Source organism: Canis aureus, chromosome 33 (genome assembly GCF_053574225.1).
Source record: "Canis aureus isolate CA01 chromosome 33, VMU_Caureus_v.1.0, whole genome shotgun sequence".
In the NCBI taxonomy this organism is placed as follows: Eukaryota; Metazoa; Chordata; class Mammalia; order Carnivora; family Canidae; genus Canis; species Canis aureus.
In genome coordinates this window covers 14,966,630-14,989,656 of record NC_135643.1, presented here as the reverse complement: position 1 = coordinate 14,989,656, position 23,027 = coordinate 14,966,630, and the positions used below count along the sequence as shown (strand labels likewise).

At 34.5% G+C, this 23,027-nt stretch overlaps 1 protein-coding gene across 3 annotated transcripts in view; it reads right to left on the bottom strand.

The window, feature by feature from the left end:
* Nucleotides 1-1,243: 1,243 nt before the first annotated feature.
* The window catches only part of CCSER1 (coiled-coil serine rich protein 1), a 1,371,014-nt gene continuing 1,349,230 nt past the window's right edge, over nucleotides 1,244-23,027 (bottom strand). For all 3 annotated transcript variants that reach the window (XM_077882877.1, XM_077882876.1, XM_077882878.1), the window contains one exon: nucleotides 1,244-7,729. In XM_077882877.1, coding sequence (XP_077739003.1) covers nucleotides 7,244-7,729 — 486 coding nt within the window. In that variant the 3' untranslated portion in view covers nucleotides 1,244-7,243. The remainder of the gene's footprint in view (nucleotides 7,730-23,027) is intronic.

The window sequence follows — 23,027 nt, the reverse complement described above, 5'->3', positions numbered from 1 at the left end:
AACGCATTAGTTATGTTAGAGGAATAATAACTGTGAAATGGAATAAGATGTATAAGAGCCATTTAAAATAAGATTAAAAATGAGAATATTTGAAGGAATGTATAAGCACTATATACATAATATTCCATTTTCAAGATTCTAAGATGATTATTTTCAGTTGAAAATTTAAAGAGAAATAGCTGTATAATTTATCTACAAGAACATACTGATTGATTATAATCATAACGAAAGGGTTTGTGATTACCAACAGAATATAGAAATAGAGTTTATGAGGTCTTATCAAGTCTTCAAAATAACCCCTAAAATTTAATACCTTCAGTAATTTAATAAAAAATAATCAATACAGTAGTTCATGATGTTTTATATAGACAATAGCAGAATCAATGAAAAACTCTTCATGTGGTCAGGAAAATGGATTGAGTCTTAAACCATAAGGTTATATTACACATAAATTATAAAATATATCCTGTTTCATTTAGGCTTTTTGTAATCACATTATATAAGAGCATGCAACAGAGGAGCACCATTTACTCTGAAGTTGTGTGGCCTGGTAAGTTTAAACATATAATGTTCGGGTATGCTTTTAAGGCACTGCAACAGGATTTTTAACACATGTTCTTCCCTATTGGCTGGTATGGATGCCAAATGGATACATACTCATGTACTGTTTCAAATGTTCTGAATCATCCACCTTCCAGTCATTTTGGGAAAACTGAGGGTGGGGACAGGGGCAGGGGAGGGAGGGAGAGAAACAGACAGAGACAGAATTTAGAAGATTTTGTATTTTTTGTGTTGCTATAAAACACGTAGAATTGATAATCAAAACAAGGTTTTGTAAATTATAAAGTCAAAACATTGTAAGGTATATTTCGAATTGTGATCATTTGTAAAAAAAAAAATGGAGATAAAGAGTATAAACAGAATGAAAAGATTCCACACATAACTTGAAATGAAATGATAGCATCATAATCTCCCAATGGTTCCTGGGATACTGACTGCACTTTATTACTATATATCACAAACTAAGAAAAGCCTTGTGGCAAAGGAATTAGAAATAGAAATCTGACAGGTCAGCTGACTTATGAAATAAGTGGCTGATTTGCTTCTTGTCAATCACCACAGTTTTCAAGGAACTAGAAATCACATTGCTTTATGCATTTTATAGTGTGAACACATGTGTTAAGTCAATCGATCACTAAGATAAATTAATATCATAATGAAAGTAGTCAGGTACCACACAACATTCTTGTTGTTTTAAATTTTATTTTGCACAGGAATTAATGCATATTTTTAAAATCACCATGCTTAAGTGTATCAATTTTTTCTCAGAATCGTAGTCAAATGGTGAAATTTCCATTAAATAAAATCATTGCCTTTATTGGGAAATCAAGAGCCACGAAAGAATTTATACTATGGCATTCAATATTACTAAAAATTAGAATTTCCAGAGTAATTTGCTATTTATTACTTTCTCACTAAATTTTTAGTTTTAGAGAATAGAAAACATTGTTATGTTGTTAATTTCAGACCAATGTACATTAGAATACATCCAATATAATCTTTTCCCTCTAAAAATAGGGTTTAGCTAATATTCAAATTATTTGCATTCCTGAAAATAAGATTTTGGAAGAGACAACAATAGGATTATCTTTTATTCAGATATTACTTAGGTATATGATTAACTATAAAGTATATTTTATTTAAAATTTAGAATGAGTAAGTTTGCAATTCCCATTTTAATTCCTTCCAAATATTTAGGAAACTTTAAATGAGCTGTAACTTTTGTCTCTACATAGAGCTATCCAAACTAATTTTGTAAAGATCTTGTTTTTCAGATGTATATAAGGCAACACAAAAAGTATCACATTTAATGATATCTATATCAATATCCTCAGAAAATGAAGGAAAGAAAATAATCTGATAACTACATTATTTTTCACCTACTGTATGTTTTATGTTAGACACTTTATTGGCCCTCTCCTTTAAAAAAATATATAACATGAAATTATGTCAGTGTTTTTTCCAATTGCCTTCAAGAAAAGATATTTAGGATGTTAGATTTTCTAGGAGACAACCTTGAAATACAATAAGTACTTTCCTCTCAAGATTCTATATTTAGTGATCGAAACATCAATACTTGTTTTAAAAATGCTTTTGAATCAGTAGCTTTTTTTGCTAAAATAGATCATTGCTCAGATCTTCCTGAGCAATATCAATGGAATTGTAAGAGTGAGGGTGAATGAGTCTGCACATGTTTGCCTGAGTCACTCTGCTTCCTTGGGAGGGAGCTTACTCTGGAGGTAAGCACAGTGTAAATGGAAAAGATCAAGGAATATGGAATCCAGGTCAACATACATGCTGCATGTCCTTGGGAAATTACCAACTTACTGATCTCATCTACGAAATGCATAAAACTATAGGAAACTTATTAGGTGATTTTAAGCTGAAAATTAATGCTATGGAATGGATCTTTGTGTTCCCCCTAAAGTCATATTTTGAAACCTTTGCCCCAATGTGACGGTACTGGGGAGTCAGATCTTTGGAAAATAATTGGATTTAGATGAGGTCAGGATGGTGAGGCCATGTGATGCAATTTGTGACCTTTTGAGAGGAAGACATAGTGAAAATGACATAGCTGTCTGCAAGCCAGGAACTAAAACTGCTAGCACTTGTGTACTAGACTTTCCAGCCTACAGAACTATGGGAAATAAATGTCTATTGATTAAGCCACCCAGTCTATAGTATTTTGTTATGTAACCTGAGCTTACGGAAGCAAGGAGGTAAAGTTTGGAAAGGATGATACTCTATAGAAGCTCCTTTTCTTGAATTTCATGTTAAGGAAGAAAAAGTAAGTTTGTTAGATTAATCAGTAAAGTTAAAGGGACCTCACTGAAACTTCTCTAGAAAGAAACATGATATCCCACATTCTAGATCACTTATTCAGGTGGAAGAAACCCAGTCTGTATTAGGAGCTTTTTATTGTGTCACTATTTTGTGGGAAACTCTCCAGGTCGGAAATAGGGTATACCACCTTCATCCTTTTCCATGTGTAACACAGCTAGAAGGTGGATCTTTGACTTTTGTTTTTGGCCTATGCTACTTGGAACTGCAGCTGGGTTCTGAGCAAGATCAAATTTATTTGTTTGTGGCCCTGACTATTGGTGAAAGAATTTAGCACAGAGTAAGATTTGAAAAATAAAGATTTGATGATAATGTAGATTGTTAGAGTAGTAGGCTTCTTTGGTTGATAGTTGGCTGTTTGCTTTTCTACACAGTGTAATTCAGCTTTTTATAAGAACCCAAACAGTTTATATTTTCCATCATCCCTACCATGTGTTTAGATGTAGCCTAGAGTTGGCATGACAAAGTTAGCACATAGAAAATGAGCAAGAAAAAAAAAAAGTTTAAATTCCAGGAGGTGTAAATTCCCAAAGAATACATAATGTATAATTGACCTGTTTCTTGTACAAAAAGAAAAAAGAAAATACATAATAGACTTGATAATAATTTCTAGAGTCAAGTCTCAGAATGCAATTAAAATCCTAGTATAAATGAATCAGTGCTGCATTTAAACTGATCTATCACCGAGGGGAAAGCCTCAGCCACAGGGAATGTGACTCAGTCATATGCATGGCAATTGCAGACAGCACCTTTAGATATTCCCCTTTCTTATTATACTTTGAACCACATGGAGTTTAAAGTTTGCTTTGAAGTACTTCATAGTTATATAGATACTCAGAATGTATAATTCTGAAGGTGAAAATGTGGGACAAAATTGACATTATAAGACTGTAAGATTATACTCTGTAGTCCACGTTTCTCACTGTAATGTATTACCACTTTTTGATAATGGGAAAGATGATAATGAATGTGGAGAAACACTACTTGCCAGTCAATAAACTGCTCTTACTGTTCCATCAACAACTAAGTTACTAAGACTATTCTTGGGAGGACTAGTGATTGGAATGTGGTTATCTTGCAGACGTAGTCTAGAATTAGATGATAATTTAAAAATACCAACTTTTCAGGGGGAGATATTACCTCTTAACTGCACACAAGGCAAAAAAAAAAAGTGACATTTCCTTTGAATTCAGTAAAATTCAGGAAATAATGACAATGGGCTAGGATTAAACCTCGGAAAACATAGATTACAAACCCAAATTAATCATGACAGTTTGTGAATATTTTAAACTAGGAAAGTGTGGACATGTCTACAAATGTTTAATGGCGACTACTAGCTTGCTATTCTATTTATTTCTCAACCAAAAATGACAAAAACAAGTTGAATAACGTGTGGCTCTAGGTTCTTACCCTGAGCATTTTGATACTGGTAGATTCATACCTTGAGCATTGCAGCTACTGTTTCAAGGTGTTATTTGCACAAAGACAATGGTGCTCCAAAGAAGCAAAAATAGTTGGAGAGGTAATTCATAATTTTGCTGTGACTCTGTTAGCATATAAAATTACTCAAAAAAAAAATCACTGAGTTCATAGAAAGAGTTGCATGTTCCAATAATTACAAAAACGGGAACAGTTTATTTCAGGTGGAAACAGCTTTTCCTCGAGGAATATCTCTTCTTAAGTGTCCTTTAAAACACATTCGAAATTCAGAAGAGACCATTTGCAGCAGAAATTTTACAGGGTTGCTTAGGCTTAGCTACACACACACATGCACAGAAGAAAGAGGAAGGGAAAGAAAAGACAACTGCTTCCTTCAGAAAAACAAGCACTTTTTCCCCCTGGTGTCATTTCTTTGGATATGTACCGCCTTGGAGAAATGTATAAATCATTTTTATACATGGAACTGCCTTAGAAAACTAGAGATTTTCGTACAAAGAAATCAGTTTGCTGAAAGAATACCCACGTGCCATTGTTAGGAGTGACTATATATACACAAGAGGGACTTACAAAGGATCCCTGTTTTACAGTGACTGATGTACAGTAGCATAGTGGGCTTATACCTTCTCCAGGCCTGAGTTACACTTAGTATTACAAATAATATTATAACAATGCTGAAAATACTGATACAAAACAGCTTTAAGATGATAGTTCCAAAAAATACCCCTCCTTTTAAAATTGAACTGTTGAATCCGGGTTTTCTTTTTGAAGATTTCAGCTTTAAAAAAGATTTTTCAAGAAAATACTAGAGTTTAAAATGTCTCTTAAAATGTCTATTAAATGACAGATTTTCTTAAATAGACTATATTTTTACAAAGCATAATTCAAAAGTCTATCTTTCAGGAAAACAAAACTATAAACTCCAAAAGTCCAAATCAAAAACATTATTTGTGATACACAGTTCTTCCATATCCTGGGAAAAAATCCTTGATTATTTTATCGTGCTAATCTATTTACAGACTTCAAATACTCTAGCAACACACACCAACATTCAGGATAAATGAAGCTGAATTCCACAACTAATAATCATAGTTTCTCTATCATTTCTTAAATATTGCCCAGCCCAAAATGTATATCTGCATGAATATTATAGCATCTAAAGTAGAGTGGGAATTTTAGATAGCAGTCTCAATAAGCCAAGCAAGTTTCTGTGTGTATTGTTCTCTTTTGGCAGAATTGCAAACACACGAAGAAAACATTTGGCAAACGTTTGTCTTGATGCGCATATGTCTTCCTTTGGAAAACCAAAATTAAACGTAAAACATTTCCACTAGGCTCTTGACTTCTACCAATTCTAATCAAAGTGTAAAAATGGAGCAAAGTTTAACAGTTAAAGCTGAGGGGAAATTTAATAGCTTTTCCCCAAAGGATAGAGCTCAAATCCATTTTTGTATTAAGAGATGAATTTCATACACAGCTTTAATTTAAGCAGATTAGTCAGATGCCATGCTAAAACTGCTATCTCAATTTCCCTTTATTCATTTCGTTTATACATGCTGATGGAGTCTGTCTGTTACAGAATGCAAGGGAAATAGATCATGCAGTAGGTATGACAATTTCAATTTGCATGGACTATGCCTAATATGGATAAGTTACTAGCTTTTATCCATATATGAAAATTGCAGCCCTGACTCATACTGTTTTAAAACTAGTTAGTTAGTCCTATAGCTGCATACAGCTCTGTTATTAATTACACATACAGTAATTAATTAGATTTATTGATCTATCTCATGTGTACTTATGTATAAAACATATTAGGTCTTGTTTGTTAAAGAGAAATATTTCCCATGGAATGAGTTTGAAACACTTCTGTTAGAGATTTATTTCTAAGACCAAACTGCCAAAGTTCACATATATTTACTTTTTGTTCTAAATCTAGGTGACTGAATTGTCAGAATTTTGTATACTGGGCTACCAAGAAATTGACTTTCTGTCCCTCAACTCATCACATAGAATAATTAATTGGACATACATAAAAATAAGTAAAAATGTTAAAAATACAAGGAAAATGAAGAAAATTAGTTTTCTTAGAATGATCCATCCTTCAGATTAAAAAAAAAAAAATGCTGATATTGCCATGGCAGTGACTCAGAGTATAACATGTCATGCTTTATGCATGATTTGACAAAACTCAGCCAACTTTACCACCTCACTGTGTTATGTCATACTACTTCAACATCCATAGCAAAACAGCAAAATTTTTCAAAGTTCAGAGCTGTCATTCTCTATTTGGATAGCAATTACTCAGTTGGGAATCCTTTGTGAACCAGTGTGAACTAAACATTTAGAGGATAAAAGAAATAGCCGTTTCCCCCTTAATAGTATGGCAAGATAAACTTGAATGTATGTAACAGAGACAGATTCGTCTCTAGGTTACATGCAAGCAAGCTTCATTCTTCAAATAAATACACACCAAATATAAGACTTTAAAATCCTTCTTTTCTTCTCCTTCTATTAACTATGTAATTTAAAATTCTTTACAGTTCCTTTATCTATGTATTCCTCACGTCTATTTTCACAGTAACACCATTAAGTGAACAGAGTGCTATTTGATATTACCTTCTGAAACTTCAATGCATATCAGTGACTGATTAAGATAAATTATGGGCTATATAAACCAACAAGATGGTCCCATTTATTATACATATATATAATAAAGTCTTCAAGGCTATCAAACCTAATTCAATTAACATGCCTGAACCCTCATTCTAAAAAAAAAAAAAAAAAGTGCACAATTCTTTGTTTATAACTAAAAATAAAAAGTAAAGATATGACAATTTAAACATGAACTATGCACGAGAAACACTAACCATCCTTATCCTACCGAGAGACAGGAATAGGGTGATTATCCATCCTGCTGGCCTAGAGTCTGCAGCTCAGTAGTGTGTAAATTGTGGTGGAGAAAAACATTCTTTCTGCTGTACATGTGTAAAGAGATTGGCCCTCTCGGTGGCTGTCCAAACCGTCCTGTAAAGGTTGAATGCTGTCGGGCCACAGCAGCTTGGTCCTTTGGTTTCTCTGAGAATGTGGAGGGCCCTTCGGTCTTAGCTGTTGGCTTCAGAGGGTTCTGCCCTACGGTGGCCCGTAAATTCTGGGTAACCTCTGAAGTGAGAGTTTCATAAGTTCCTCTTGAGTGTTTGATAACTTCCACTAGTTCCTTGTCCTTCAAGAAATTACTTAAACATAGACTTGGTAGTTGACAGGTCTTACTTTTGTAGGGGCTTGTCGGATCAGCTGCTGAATATCTATAACGGTCCTCGGTGGGAGTATGTATTGCTTTTCTGTCCCTTGTGCTGAGACTTTGGCTCACAATTCGATTTCGATATGTAGCCTACAGTAAAGACACAGAAAGGAAAAGATGTCCTTAAGGAAATCCATTCATAACATACATAGAATACAGAGTGGTATTCTCACATTTGTGGGCAAAACCCTAAATTTTCAAAAAGGCTTAAAAAAACCCAACACAATTCAGGAGACTAAATTTCCTAGTGTGATACTTCTACAAATAGTGATGGAATGAGTAAATTACTATAAGAGACATTTTTTAAAATAGTTTTTTTAGAACAGTTTTAGTTTTACAACATAATTGAGAGGAAGGCATGGAGATTTCTCTTATACTGTCTGCCCCACACTTTCATAACCTCCCTCCATTATCAACATCATTCACCAGAATGGTATATATATATATATTTTTAAGCAATGATGAATCTACATTGACATATAATTAATCAAAGTCCATAGTTTACCTTAAAGTTCACTCTATGAGCTGCACCTTCCTTGGGTTTGAACAAATTTATATGACACCTCTCTATTATTATAACGTCATACAGAATATTTTCACTGCCCTAAAAAATCCTATGTGCTCTAATAATCTCTCCCCTTATCCTCTGATCCTTAGCAACCACTGATCTTTTTATTGTCTCCACAGTTTTACCTTTTTCACAATTTTGTATAGTTGGTTTCATACAATATGTATGTAGTCTTTCAGATCGGTTTAGTTCACCCAGTAATATGCATATGAGTTTCTTTCATGTCTTTTCATGGCTTGATAGCTTATTTCTTTTTAGTGTTGAACTAAAAGGCATTTTAAAGTTTGTTTATCTCATTTCCTAAATTTGAATTCTACAGTTTTATCTGAGAATACAGACTATTTTACTAAGCAATACAATCCATGTATGAGGCCGTTAATTTTTTTTTGGTTGGATTTAAAATACCCTATTTACTTTAAACATATGCTAAGAGAGTTTTAGAATTAAAAATATGATTTGTGTCAGTAAAATGGTAACCTAGTAATTTAAGGAACTAAAAACTAAATCACTACAGTGACCTAAAGAGAACAACAGAGCACTTAGAAAGATTTCAGCAAGTGTTTAACTTAGACTTTTGGTTGTACTTTGTTAATAAAGATCAGGTCCAAGAGTATATACTATCTTCTTTCTGTGAGAAGTTTATACTCTTATGAGAGAAATAAGACATAGCTCATTGGATCATGCTGCAAAGAAAGCAAAGATTAATCACTGAACACATCTCAAGCTAAGAATATATTATATGTTAATTAACTGCATTTAAATAAAATTTAAAAGAAAATGAGGAAAAAGGGAAAAATAAAATATTTTCCAAAGGTAAAAAAGAAATGAAAGCAAAGATTGCACGCTGGCTCCAGAACTCTTCTTGAAGTGTGCCCTGCCTTGGTTTAGAATGCCTCTCTCTCTCTCTCTCTCTCTCTCTCTGTGACTATCATAAATAAATAAAAATTTAAAAAAAAATATTTAGAAAAATATACTGAGATAGAAACTGACAAGCTGGCTTATGGCTCTAGAGGCAAAAAGTGAAAGATATATTGTTGCTACAAAGAATAAGGAAAGAGAAGAGTAGAGAACATGGCAATAGGCTGATACAAAATGTGCTAAAGGAGCCAATGAAAATTTATACATACTTGACATCTAGATCGTGTCTTTTTAAATACCTACCATTTCATTGTTCCCTAGAAAATCATTTCTCCAAAAGTTATCCCTATTTTGACCAATTTGCTTATCCAGCCATCATTACTTTGATAAATTAATATATTTAACATAAAACCAAACCAAAGAAACTTGATTTTGACTCTGAAACTTATTCTTCCCCAAATATCCTCTTTCTCAATAAACAGCACCATTATCAGGCCAACACATGGAAATTCTCTTTGCTTTCTCTCTTTTCCTCATGTCCCTTTAAATCAAGTTCTTGCTGATGTACTGCAAAAATGCAACCTCGAGTTATCCACTTTTCTTATATACACTCTATCTACCTGACCCAGTTCTCTGGCACATATTAAACATTTAAGAATTAGTGAATAAAGTTTTTCTGCTTGAAATAATATATGATATTTATTGAGTGTATATTATATGCCCAGCATTATTCTAATACTCTTATATATTTAATTATCACAAGAGTCTTTAGAGGTAGCTTCTGACTATTTCTATTACAGGCATACCTTGGAGATATTGCAGGTTCAATTCCAGACCACTATAATAAAGCTAATATCACAATAAAGCAAGTCAAATGAATTGTTTTGGTTTCCCAGTGCATACAAAAGCTATGTGACACTATTCTGTAGTCTATTAGGTGTACAATAGCATTATGTCTAAAAAAAATGTACGTCTTCATTAAAATTATTTTATTGCTAAAAAATGCTGACTATCACCTGAGCTTTCTAGGAGTTGTAATATTTTTGCTAGTGGAAGCTCTTGCTGTGATGTTGCTGGCTGCTGACTTATCAGGGTGGTGGTGGTTGAAGGCTGAGGTGGCTGTGGCAATTTCTTAAAATAAGACAATGAAGTTTGCTGCATTGCTAGACCTTTTTTTTTTCACAAATGATTTCTCTGTAGCATGTGATGTTTGATAGCATTTTACCCACAGTAGAACTTGTTTCAAAATTGAAGTCACTTCCCTAAAATCCTACTGCTGCTTTACCAACAAAGCTTATGTAAAATTCTAAATTCTGCTGGCATTGTAATAATTTCACATCTTCACTAGAAGTAGTTTCCATCCCAAGAAACTGCTTTCTTTGCTCATCCATAAGAAGCAACTCCTCATACATTAAAGTTTAATCATAAGACTTCAGCAGTTCAGTCACATTCCAGTCTCCACTTCTGATTCTAGCTTTCTTGCTATTTCTATCACATCTGCATTTAGTTTCCCAACTGAAGTCTTGAAGCCCTTAGTCATTTGTGAAGATTAGAATCAACTTCTTCCAAACTTCTGTTAATATTGATTTTTTTTACCTCTTTCCATGAATCATGAATATTCTTTTTTTTAAATTCATTTATTCATGAGACACACACACAGAGAGAGAGAGAGAGAGGCAGAGACACAGGCAGAGGAAGAAGCAGGCTCTATGCAGGGAGCCTGATGCGGGACTCGATCCTGGGACTCCAGGATCATGCCCTGGGCCGAAGGCAGGAGCTAAACCTCTGAGCCACCAACGTATCCCGAATCATGAATATCCTTAATGACATTTGGAATGGTGAATCCTTTACAGAAGGTTTTCAATTGATTTTACCCAGATCCATCAAAGGCATCTCTATCTATAGCAGAAGCTATAGCTTTATATGATATATTTCTTAAATAAGACTTGAAAGTTGAAATGACTTCTTGATCCATGGGCTGCAGAATGAATGTTGTTTTAGCAGGCATAAAAACATCAGTCTCATTGTGTATTTCCAACAGAGCTCTTGAATGATCAGTTACATTATCAACAAGCAGTAATATGTCAAAAGAAATCTTTTTTTCTGACAGTAGGTCTCAAGAGTAGGCGTAAAATATACACTAAACTATGTTGTAAACAGAGGTACTCTCATCCAAGCTTTGTTGTTCCATTTATAGAGCATGGGCAGAATAGATTTTATATATTTTATAGGCCTTGAATTTTCAGATTGGCTTTAATTTAAAGTCACCAGCTGTATTAGCCCTTAACTAGAATCAGCTTATCCTTTGAAGCCAGGCATTGACTTCTCCTCTCCAGCTATGAAAGTCCTAGATGACATCTTCTTTCAATAGAAGAATATTTTGACTACATTGAAAATCTTTTGTTTGGTATAGCTACCTTCATTAATTATCTTAACTAGATCTTCTGGATGACTTGCTAGAGCTTCTAATGCAGCACTTGTGCTTCATGTTGCATTTTGATGTTACAGACACAGCTCCTTTCTTTAAACCTTATGAACTGGTCTCATAAATATACTCTTTTTCAGCTTCCTCACCTCACAGCCTTCATAAAATTGAACAAAGTTGGGGCCTTTCTGGGGATTAGGCTTTGGCTTAAGGGAATGTTGTAACTGATTTGATCTTCTATCCAGACGACTAAAACTTTCTCCATCTAAGCAATAAGTATATTTAAGTTTCTTATCATTCATGTGTTCACTCGTGTAGCACTTTTAATTTCCATCAAGAACTTTTCCTTTACACTCACAATCTGGCTGTTTGGCACAAGAGACCAAGCTCTCAGCCTGTCTTAGCTTTCGACATGTCTTCCTCACTAATCATAGTCACTTCTAACTTTTGATTTAAAGTAAGAAATGTGCAACTCTTTCTTTTCTTTTCTTTTCTTTTCTTTTCTTTTCTTTTCTTTTTTTTCTTTTCTTTTCTTTTCTTTTCTTATTATTCATGAGAGAGACACACAGAGAGAGAGGCAGAGACATAGGCAGAGGGAGAAGCAGGCTCCATGCAGGAAGCCTGATGTGGGACTTTATCCCAGGACCCCGGGATCATGACCTGAGCCAAAAGCAGATGCTCAGTCTCTGAGCCACCCAGGTGCCCGCAACTCTTTCTTTACCTTGACTCCTTAGAGGCCATTGGAGTGTAATTAGTTGTCATAATTGCAGTATTATTGTGTCCCAGGGAATAGGGAAGATCAAGGAGAGGAAGAAAGTTAGAAGAGTGACTGGATGGTACAACAGTCAGAACAAACACAACATTGATCAATTGTTTGCATCTTATACAGTTGCAGTTTGCGGCACCATAAAATGATTACAACACTGATCAGAGAGCAAATATAAAAACAATAACTCTTTTGAAATGTTGCAAAAATTACAAAAAAAAAATGTGACAGAGACAAGAAGTAAGCAGATGCTGTTAGAAAAATGGTACCCATAGACTTGCTTAATGCAGGATTGCCTCAAACCCTCAATTTGTAAAAAAAAATGTGAAGTGTAATAAAACAAGGTATACTGTATATTGACATGAAGATGGAAGCACAATGAATTAGTATCCTACAGATAGTGTGGGATAGACAGTTTACTTGATTTATTTAGTTATTTTTAAAAGATTTTATTTATTCATTCATGAGAGACACAGAGAGAAAGGCAGAGACATAGTCAGAGGGAGAAGCAGGTTCCATGCAGGGAGTCTGATGAGGGACTGGATCCCAGGACTCCGGGATCACGCCCTGAGCCAAAAGCAGATGCTCAACCTGCTGAGCCACCCAGGCAACCAAACAGTTTGCTTGATTTAATACCAGTTAGTGGCCTCTCGGTTTTCCCATGAGAATATATCTAAAATGTATCACATTTTACTAAAATACATATAGAACAATACTATATTTTAAATTCATGTTTGAAGACTCATTACTGAGATGACTCTCCCAAGTTTTCTATAAAACTAAGGCATATTAGGGGATATCTTCAGAGTGTCCTTATACTCAGTGATTTCAAGTTAAAATATTTTGCTAAACATGTCTTTTTAAATATTTTCTTCATGTTTGAAGTAAACTGCTATTTTTACCTTTAATTTTATTGTTTTATTTTAATTCCAGGGTAGTTAATATATAGAGTTATATTAATTGCATATATATATTATAATGATTCAACAATCCCATATGTTATGCAGTGCTAATCAAGGTACACATACTCTTAATCCGCTTAATCCGCTTTACCTACTTCAACCCCTCAGGTTATCTGTTAGTATCTTATAGTTAAAAGAGTCTCGGTTGTTTTGTTTTGTGTGTCTTTTTTTCCTTTGTTTTGTTTCTTAAGTTTCACATATGAGTGAGATTGTGTGGTATTTGTCTTTCTCAGACTGATTTATTGTGCTTAGCATTAAACTCACTAGATCCATCCATGTGATTGCAAATGGCAGGATTTAGTTCCTTTTTATGGCTGAATAATATTCCATATACGTCTATATGGAGATATGTATATCTTCACACACATACACACTATGTCTTCTTTATCCATTATCTGTGAACTGACACTTAGATTGCTTCTGTAATTTGGCAATTATAGATAATGCTGCAATAAATATATAAGTGCATATATCACTTCAAATTAGCATTTTTATATTCTTTGGGCAAATACCCAATAGTGCAATTACTGGATCGTACGGCAGTTCTAATTTTTAATTTTTTAAGGAACCTCCATACTGTCTTCCACAGTGGCTGTATCAGTTTTCATTCTCACCAACAATGCAAGATGGTTCCTTTTTCTCTACATCCTCACCAACACTTGATGTTCCTTTTGTTTTTTATTTAGCTATTGTGACAGGTGCAAGGTGATATCTCATTGCAGCTATGATTTGCATTTCCCTGATATTGAACATCTTTTCATATGCTAGCCTTTTGTATCCCTTATTTGGAGAAATGCCTGTCATGCCTTCTCCCATTCATTTTTTATTTGGATTGTTTATTTTTTGGGTGTTGAGTTGTAGAAGTTCTTTATTTTGGATACTAATCTTTTACTGGATATGTCATTTGTGAATGTCTTCTCTGAATCAATAGGTTGTCTTTTAATTTTGTTGGCTGTTTCTGCTGTGCAGAAGCTTTTCTAAATTTTATGTAGTCCCAATAGTCTATTTTTGCTTTTGTTTCTCTTATACCAGGAGACCTATCTAGAAAGATGCTGTTACAGCAGAAATACAGCAAAATTACTGGTCTCATTCAGGATTTTTATGGTTTCAGGTGTCACATTTAGGTCTTCAATCCAGTTCTTTTATTTTTGTGCATGGCATTAGATAGTGATCCAATTTCATTCTTTTACATATAACTGCCCACCATTTCTTGAAGAGACTGTCTTTTTCACATTACATATGCTTACTTCCTGTGTCAAAGATTAATTGATCACATAATCATGGGCTTCCTGTTCTATTTCATTGATCTATGTGTCTGTTTTTGTGCCAGTACCTTATTGTTCTCAGTGCTACAGCTTAGTAGTATAACTTGGTAACTAGAATTGTAATACCTCCAACTTTTTCTTTTTCAAGGTAGTTTTGGGTATTTAGGGTCTTTTGCGGTTCCATGCAAATTTAAGGGTGGTTTGTTCTATTTCTGTGAAAAAATGCTATTGGTATTTTCATATGGGTTGCATTAAAACTGTAGATTGTGTTCAGTAGATACAATACATTAACAATATTTGTTGTTCCAATCCATGAGCACAAATTGTCTTTCCATTTCCTTTCATTTCCACAAGTGTCATCTTCAATTTCTTTCATCAATGTTTTATACTTTCAGAGTACATATATTTCAGTTCTTTGGTTAAGTTTATTCCTAGATATTACTTTTGGTATAATTGTAAATGGATTGTTTTCTGAATATCTCTTTCTGCTGCTTAATTATTAGTGTATAGAAATGGAACAGATTTCTGCACAATGATTTTGAATCCTGCAAACACTGAATTCATTTATCTGTTCTCATAGTTTTGGGTGGAGTCTTTAGGGTTTTCTGTATAGAAGTATCACGTCATCTGCAAAGAGTGAAAGCTTTACTTCTTCCTTACTGATTTGGATGCCTGTTATTTCTTTTTCTTGTCTCATTGCTGCCACTAGGACTCCCAGTACTATGTTGCATAACAGTAGTGAGGATGAACATTCTTGTCTTTTTCCTGACCTTAAAGAAAAAGCTCTCAGTTCTTTTTTTCCCATTAAGTATGATGTTAGCTATAGGTTTTTCATATACAGCCTTTATTATGTTGAGGTTTGCTCCAGTAAACCTACTTTGGTGAGGGTTTTTATTATGAATGGATTTTGTATTTTGTCAAGTGTTCTTCAGCCTCTATCAAAATGATCAAATGATCCTATGGTTTTTCTCCTTTCTTACTGATGTGATGCATCACATTGATTGATTTACAAATATTGAACCACCCCTGCATCCCAGAAATAAATCCCACTTGATCCTGGTGAATGATTTTTTTAATGCATTGTTGGATTTGGCTTGAAAATATTTTGTTGAGGATTTTTGCATCTATGCTCATGAGATAAATGGCCTATAGTTCTCTTTTTGTGGTATCTTTATCTGATTTTGGTTTCATTGTAATGCTGGCCTTGTTGAATAAATTTAGACAATTTGCTTTCTCTTCTATTTTTTGGAAAAAATTGAGAATAATAGGTATTACCTCTTCTTTTAATATTTGGTAGAATTTGTCTGTGGAGCTGTGTGTGCTCCTGGACTTTTGTCTGTTGAGATTGTTTATTATTATTATTGATTCAATTTCATCGCTGGTAATCAGTCTATTCAAATTTTCTATTTCTCTTTGCTTCAGTTTTAGTAGGCTATATGTTTCTAGGAATTTACTCATTTCTTCTAGTTTGTCCAATTTGTTGGCCTACAATTTTTCATGATATTCTCTTAAAATCCTTTGTATTTCTGTGGTGTTTTTTATTTCTCCTCTTCCATTTATGATTTTCTTTGAGTTCTCTCTTTCTCTCAATGACTATGGCTAAAGATTTATCAATTTTGTAGATTTTTTTCAAAGAGACAGCTTCTGGTTTAATCAATCTGTTGAATTGGTTTGTTTTTTGTTTTTAGTCTATATATCATTTATTTCTGCTCTGTTATTATTTTCTGCAGGTTAGAGTTTTCTTGTTCTTTTTATAACTTCTTTACATGTAAGGTTAGATGTTTATTTGAGATATTTCATGCTTCTTGAGGTAGGTATATATTGCTATAATCTTTCTTAGAACAGCTTTTGCTGCATCTCAAAGCTTTTGGACCAGTGTGTTTTCATTTTCATTTGTCTCCATGTATTTTCTTTTAATTTCCTTTTTGATTTCTTATTTGACCCACTCATTGCTTAGTAGCATGTTATTTAACCTATATTTTTGTGCTCTTTCCAGATTTTTTTCTTGTGGTCGATTTTCTAGTTTCATAGGCTTGTGGTCAGAAAAATGCATGGTGTGACTTTGAACTTCTTGAATGTGTTGAGATTTGTTTTGTGGCCAAATAAATATATGATCTATTCTGGAGAACATTTCATGTTCACTGGAAAAGTATGTTTATTCTGCTGTTTTAGTATGGATTATATCTGTTAATCACATGTATTCAAAGTAATTATTGATAAGTATGTTTTTATTGCTATTTTGCCACTTGTTTTGTGGTTGTTTTTGTAGTTTTTCTCAGTTTCTTTGTTCCTTTGCTCTCTCCTCTCACCATAAGTTGGCTTTCTTTAATGATATACTTGGATTCTTCTTTGCTTTTTGCATATTATCTCTTAGTAGTTTTGATTTGTGGTTACCATTAGGTTTGTATAGAACTTCTTCTGTATATAACAGTCTGTAAAAAGTTAATGGTTGCTTACATTTGAGCCCATTCTTTACTCCTCTCCCCATCACATTTTAGGTATATGTTATTATACTTTACATCCTTTAATTTTGTGAGTCCCTTGCCTGATTTTTATAGATATAATTATTTTTACTATTTTTATACTTCCTGCTTTTCTTAGTCTTATGTAAGGCCTTTCTTTCCACTCAACACGTCCCCTTTAACATTCTTGTAGGGCTGTTTTAGTGGTCATGAGTTCTGTTAACTTTTGTTTGCCTGAAAAATTTTTTCAACCTCCTATTCCGAATGACAGCCTTGCTGGTTAGAGTAGTCTTGGATCAGATTTTTTTTTCCTTTCAGCACTTTGAATGGATTATGCAAAGTCTGCCTACAAACTGACCTGCAAATTTTCTGCTGAAATATCAATTGATACCCTTATGAAGTTTCCTTTGTATGTAACTATTCTCTTTTTCCTCTTGCTGCTTTTAAAATTTTTATCTTTATACCACTTTTTGCCATTTTAATTACTATGTGTCTTGGTCTGGCCCTCCTTGAGTTGGTTTTGTTGGGGGCTCTCTGTGCCTCCTGGGTCTGGAGATCTGTTTAGATTAGGGAAGTTTTTAGCTATTATTTCTCTAAACAAATTTTCTTCCCCCTTTTCTCTCTTTTCTTTCGGGATCCCTGGAATGCAAATGCAAATGTTATTACATTTGATGGAGTAACTGAGTTCTCTAAGTCTGTTCTCATTTTCCATAATTTTTTTTCCTCTCATTTGCTCAGCCTGTACTTTGTTATTCTGTCCTCCAGGTTATTGATTTGTTCTGCTTCCTAAATCTGTTTATTCCACCTAGTATATTTTAAATTTCATTTATTTTGTTCATTTCTGATTGTTTTTTTCTTTTCTCTCTTCATGAAGAGTTTACTGACATCCTTTACTCTTTTCTCAAGCCCAGGGAGTATCTTTATGACAATGACTTTAAATTCTTTACCAAACATATTACCAATCTCTGTTTTGCTTAGGTCTCCAGTGGTTTTGTCCTATTTTTTGATTAGGGGCATTGTCCCCTATCTCCTTATTATATCTAAGTCTATGTGTCTGTTTCTATGCATTAGGAAAGTCAGCTACAGCTCCTATTCTTGAAAGTAGTGCCCTTATAAAGAAGAGGTCCTATAGTGCACTATGGTGCAGTGTCTCATTTATGGAAGCTTAGCATTTCAGGGGTGACTTTCACACGATGTGTGTGCTCTGCTATTGTGGCTAAGCCACTCTTTCATTCAGTCCAGTTGTCTGCAATGGCTCATTTCTTGAGGTGGGTAGTGTTTGGTTCCTGTGTTAGTCGACCACTTTGGGGATGCCTTGGGCTTGAGTTGAGTAAGACCAGATGTTTGCCAGAGGTGCAGTAGCACTAAACTACATGGTACTTTCCCCTTATTGTCTCCTGAGAAACTTTCATTGTTGGGCAGGGCTTACAATCAGATCAGCTGTCTGCTCTTAGCCCTCTCTTGGGGCCACCATCTGACTTGTATATGTGATTTTCTTTCCCCATGGTAGGAATCACTTTGGAGTGGACCCATATTGAGGGTGCCTGCACACAGCCAGGATTCTGGCTCCCATATGAATGGGTTCCTGCTAAGAGTTATTGGAGGAGATGGAGCCTCAAAGTGCTTGTAGGAGAAGTGCCCATGAGAGGGGCTGAGCTACTGCTGCTGGGACTGGGCCAGCCTGGGTAGATCAGCAAAATATGTGTGTGGGCAGGGCTCATAGTTTTAACAAGGTGAGCACCAGTCTGCCTCAGAGGAGACCTGCTCCCATCACCACAACTGAGGCCCACAAAGCATGCGGTTAGGACATGCAGGGGAAGAGACCAGCAGTATTGGGACTGAGCCAAGCCTCGCTGGAGGGGGCAGATCTCCAAAACCTGAGGGCAGAGCATGGTGTAAGCAAGTTAGGTAGTGAATTTTAGTGGTGTGCTAGTTCCCACAGGTGGCCATGTGGTTAAACTGGGGTGTAGGGGAGGGAAATGGCACCTGCCAACTTCTTTGTCCTGGGAGGAGTCTCTTAATGATCTCTGTCCTCTGGTGGAACATACAGTGATATTAGTAAATAGCTCTCCTCCCAGGTGTCTTTCCAACTGCTGCTTCTATCCTGTATCTTTAAGGAATTGTTTGTTCTCTGCAAGGAGGGGGACTCCTTGGTTCCTATGGACCTCCAGATTCTTCCAGATCTGAGACTGATGATATTAAGAATTCCAGACTTTAGGGATGCCTTGATGGCTCAGTGATTGAGCATCTGCCTTCAGCTCAGGGTGTGATCCCAGAGTCCTGGAGTCAAGTCTCATATCAGATTCCCTACAGGAAGCCTGCTTCTCCCTCCACCTATGTCTCTGCCTCTCTCTGTGTCTCTCATGAATAAATAAAACAATATATATTTTTTTAAATTCCAGACTTTAATTTCTACTGGTTGTAAGAATTCAGGACATCTGGCCCCTTTGGTTTTCAAAACCAAATGTTATGGGGATTTGTCTTTCTCGTGCAGGCTCCCTGGTGTGATAGTCTTTTTCTGTCTATTCTCCAGGTTGCAGGTCCCTCTTGCCAGTAGACAGTCCTTCAGTCCATTTAGCTCCACACTGCATCTCTGCCCTTTCTATCCTCTTCAATGTGGCCTCCTCTCTACATTTATTTGAAGACTTTGTCCTGCCTGTCTTCAGGTCATTTTCTGGGTTATTTACACTGATGTGTGTATTATCTAGTTGTATCCATTAGGAAGAAGTGAGTTTAGGATTCCCCTATTTGGGCATCTTCTCCAGGATCCCTTCTGCCATTCTAATTTTTATTATATGCTTACTTAAAGAACCTCTCCTTGACTTATACTTTTCCATATTAACTCTTTCATAGATTTGAAGTAAGGATAGTCAGGCTGGTTATCTGGTATATAAAAGAAAGCATTGTATGACTTGCAGATGTTTCAGGAAATTTCTTGGGAATAAAAGGAATAAACTATTTTGATTCAGTTTTCATTGTTCAGGAAATTTTCTGGCTTCTTGGCTCTTTTCCAATATTCTGGGTATTTGAGCCTACTTAGAAATGTGAGCTTTCATTTTCTCTTTATCTTTATGACTTCTATAAGATGCTTACTTACACTATTGATCAAGTTGTACTTAATATGTGCATCCAAACTTTAGACACATTACAAGTGCTATTTGTGAAATATTCTGAGTAAAAATCCATTTGGGACAGAAAAGAGACATAAATTAATCATGATAATCAACAGTGGTAATGCTTCTTTTTCATTTCTATCTTTACACATGCTGCCTAGGAAAGTAAGGAGGTGGGTGGAGACTTCATTAACACTACATTTGTTGAAATATTCATTATTTTCTTTATGTGATCTTTTTAACCCTCCTGACATTAAATTAAATGTATGGTTTTAATGAAGACACAGTGAAAGCGATCAAATAACTCAATCCCATAGGCAGCGTCAGTGCTCCTTCTCTTGTCTAATTTCTGACAGCTATAAGGTACATGTGGATAAAAATAAACAAAAGGAAGACTTTCACTCTCAATTTTTAAAGAAAAGTGCACATTTAAATTCCTGTTTGTTCAGCATAGTTTGCTTTTGACATCTTAGACTTTCTGTTTTATTTTTATTTTATTTTATTTATTTTATTTTATTTTATTTTATTTTATTTTATTTTTTTTATTATTTTATTTGTGTGTGTGTGTGTGTGTGTGTGTGTGTGTTGTTCACCGTTAAGTCCAGGGCTCAAAGCACACATGGGAGACTACACAGCACAGGGGCTAATGGCATGATTTTTGGGTCAGACATGTGGGTTCATTTATTCACTTGATAAATACACTACTACTGAGGGCAAGATGTTGCATTACTTGATGGGAAGCAGTGCTGTGTATAAAAGAACTGGCTCCTGCCTTTAAGTAGCTTACAGTTTAATGGAAAAATCAATCAGATTCAGGAACTTTTGTAGCTAAGTGTCTATGGCAGGTTACTTACCTTTCTAAGTCTCCAATCTCCTCATTTATGAAAGGAAAATTTATATTCCTACCTATATCTACATGCAAGATTGTTGTTAAGATTCAATAAATTACTGTGTATAAAATACCTAATATTATTCCTGGAACATAGTTAGCTTGATGACAGCAACACTGAAAACAATTACAATATCAAAATTAAGTGACCGACAGACCTAGAAATTACTTTGATAGATGCTCATTTCATCCTTGAGAAAACAAATCACTTTGAACACCTCTTAACTTAAGCAAAGTAATTTATACCAGAATATTCAAGTAATTTCACATTTATTGTTGTAGTTTAGTGTTTTAGAACATACTTTGAAACAAATATCTAAGACAATAAAATAAGTTTATTGGAGAACAGTCTCAGGCCACCACCTGTGGGAGAATGAAGACAACAGAGACTGGCACAGGACAAAGCTAAACCCTATGTAATTAAACTAGCTCAGGTGATGATACAGCCAGCTGTGAAACTAGATGGACTCTTCATAGTTGCCCTCAATTTAGGCAAGTGGGTGAGAGCCTTATACTCTTGTGTCAACTAATTTTTGGACCTCGACAGCCTCTGAGAAGGTGGTGTAACCTTGAATAAGTAGGGGTGTTTTTTGTTTGTTTGTTTTCATTTTGTTTTATAGAGGAGAAAGTCTCCAAGAGGAACTTATTTAAATGGTATCAGCTGCCAACTTTAGATGGAAGAAATGAGCATTCATTCAACTCTCTTCCAATTCTACATTTAGAATATATTTTGTTTTACATGTTTAGACAAACATAGGAAAAAAAAATCTTTGATTCAAGATACATAAAAATATTTTGGCACATATATATTTGTATTTTGTTACCCTGGCCCAGATGGGAATAATTTCTTCAACATGCTGCTAACTGACGTTTGTTCTTTCTGAAGCTCTTAGGATCACATCGCTCAAAGAGAATTTTCAGCACATACGCCTAGCCACATCATTCTCAAAACTGGAATTAAACTCACATAATTGTTAGACATTTTAATTATCAAACAGCTATTTTATAACATATCCTTAGACTTCCTAGCAGAGGATTAGATGGTAAATTTAGTCATTAGTCAAGTGTGAGGATTAAAGTAGAGTTAGTTCTTTACTTCCCTATGATTTTTTTCCTCATTTCTTCACTGGAGGATATACTCTGCTTTTTATTGAATTTAAAATGACAGATATTAAAATACATTATTTTACATATCACTAAGAAAAGAATAACAAAAATAAAATCACATGATGCTAATTCAAAACCCATGTTAATTTCCTTATTACAATTGGTGTGACCTATTTATCAGTCACACCAGCCTCTCATTGTAGTTTCTTCATTGTCAGTTCCCTTTCTTAGGTTTGACAGATAGTCCTTTTGCATTTATTTCAATGACAGAGCTTTGTTAAATGCAGGTATATTCCCTTTTTACATTTTGTAAAGCATTTGGTTTCACAAGAGTATGGAATTGAAGGTATGGTATATCTTTCCATTTGTGTTTTCTTAATTTCTTTCAATAATGTCTTCTATTTTTCAGAATATAGGTCTTACACCGCTTTGGGTAAGTGTACTCCTAGGTATTTTATTATTTTTGGTACAATTGTAAATGGGATTATTTTCTTAATTTCCTTCGGCTACTTGGTTATTAGTGTATAGAACTGCAACAGATACCTGCATATTAATTTTGCAACTTTACTGAATTCATTTATCATATCTAGTAGTTTTTGGTGAAGTCTTTAGGGTTTTCTGTATATATCATCATGTCTTTTGCAAATAGGAATGGTTTTACTTCTTCCTAACCAATTTGGATGCCTTTTATTTTATTTTTTCCTTGTCTAATTGCTGCAATTAGGACTTCCAGTACTAAGTAGAATAAAAATGTTGAGAGTGGACATCCTTGTATTTTCCCTGATCTTAAGGGAAAAACTTACAGTTTTTCAACATTAAGTGTGATATTAGCTGTGAGATTTTTCACATATGCTTTTTATTATGCTAAGGAATGGTCTCTCTAAACTTATTCGTTGACAAGTGTTATTGTGAATGGTTGTTATACTTTGTCAAATGCTTTTTCTGCATCCATTGAGATAATCATATGGTTTTT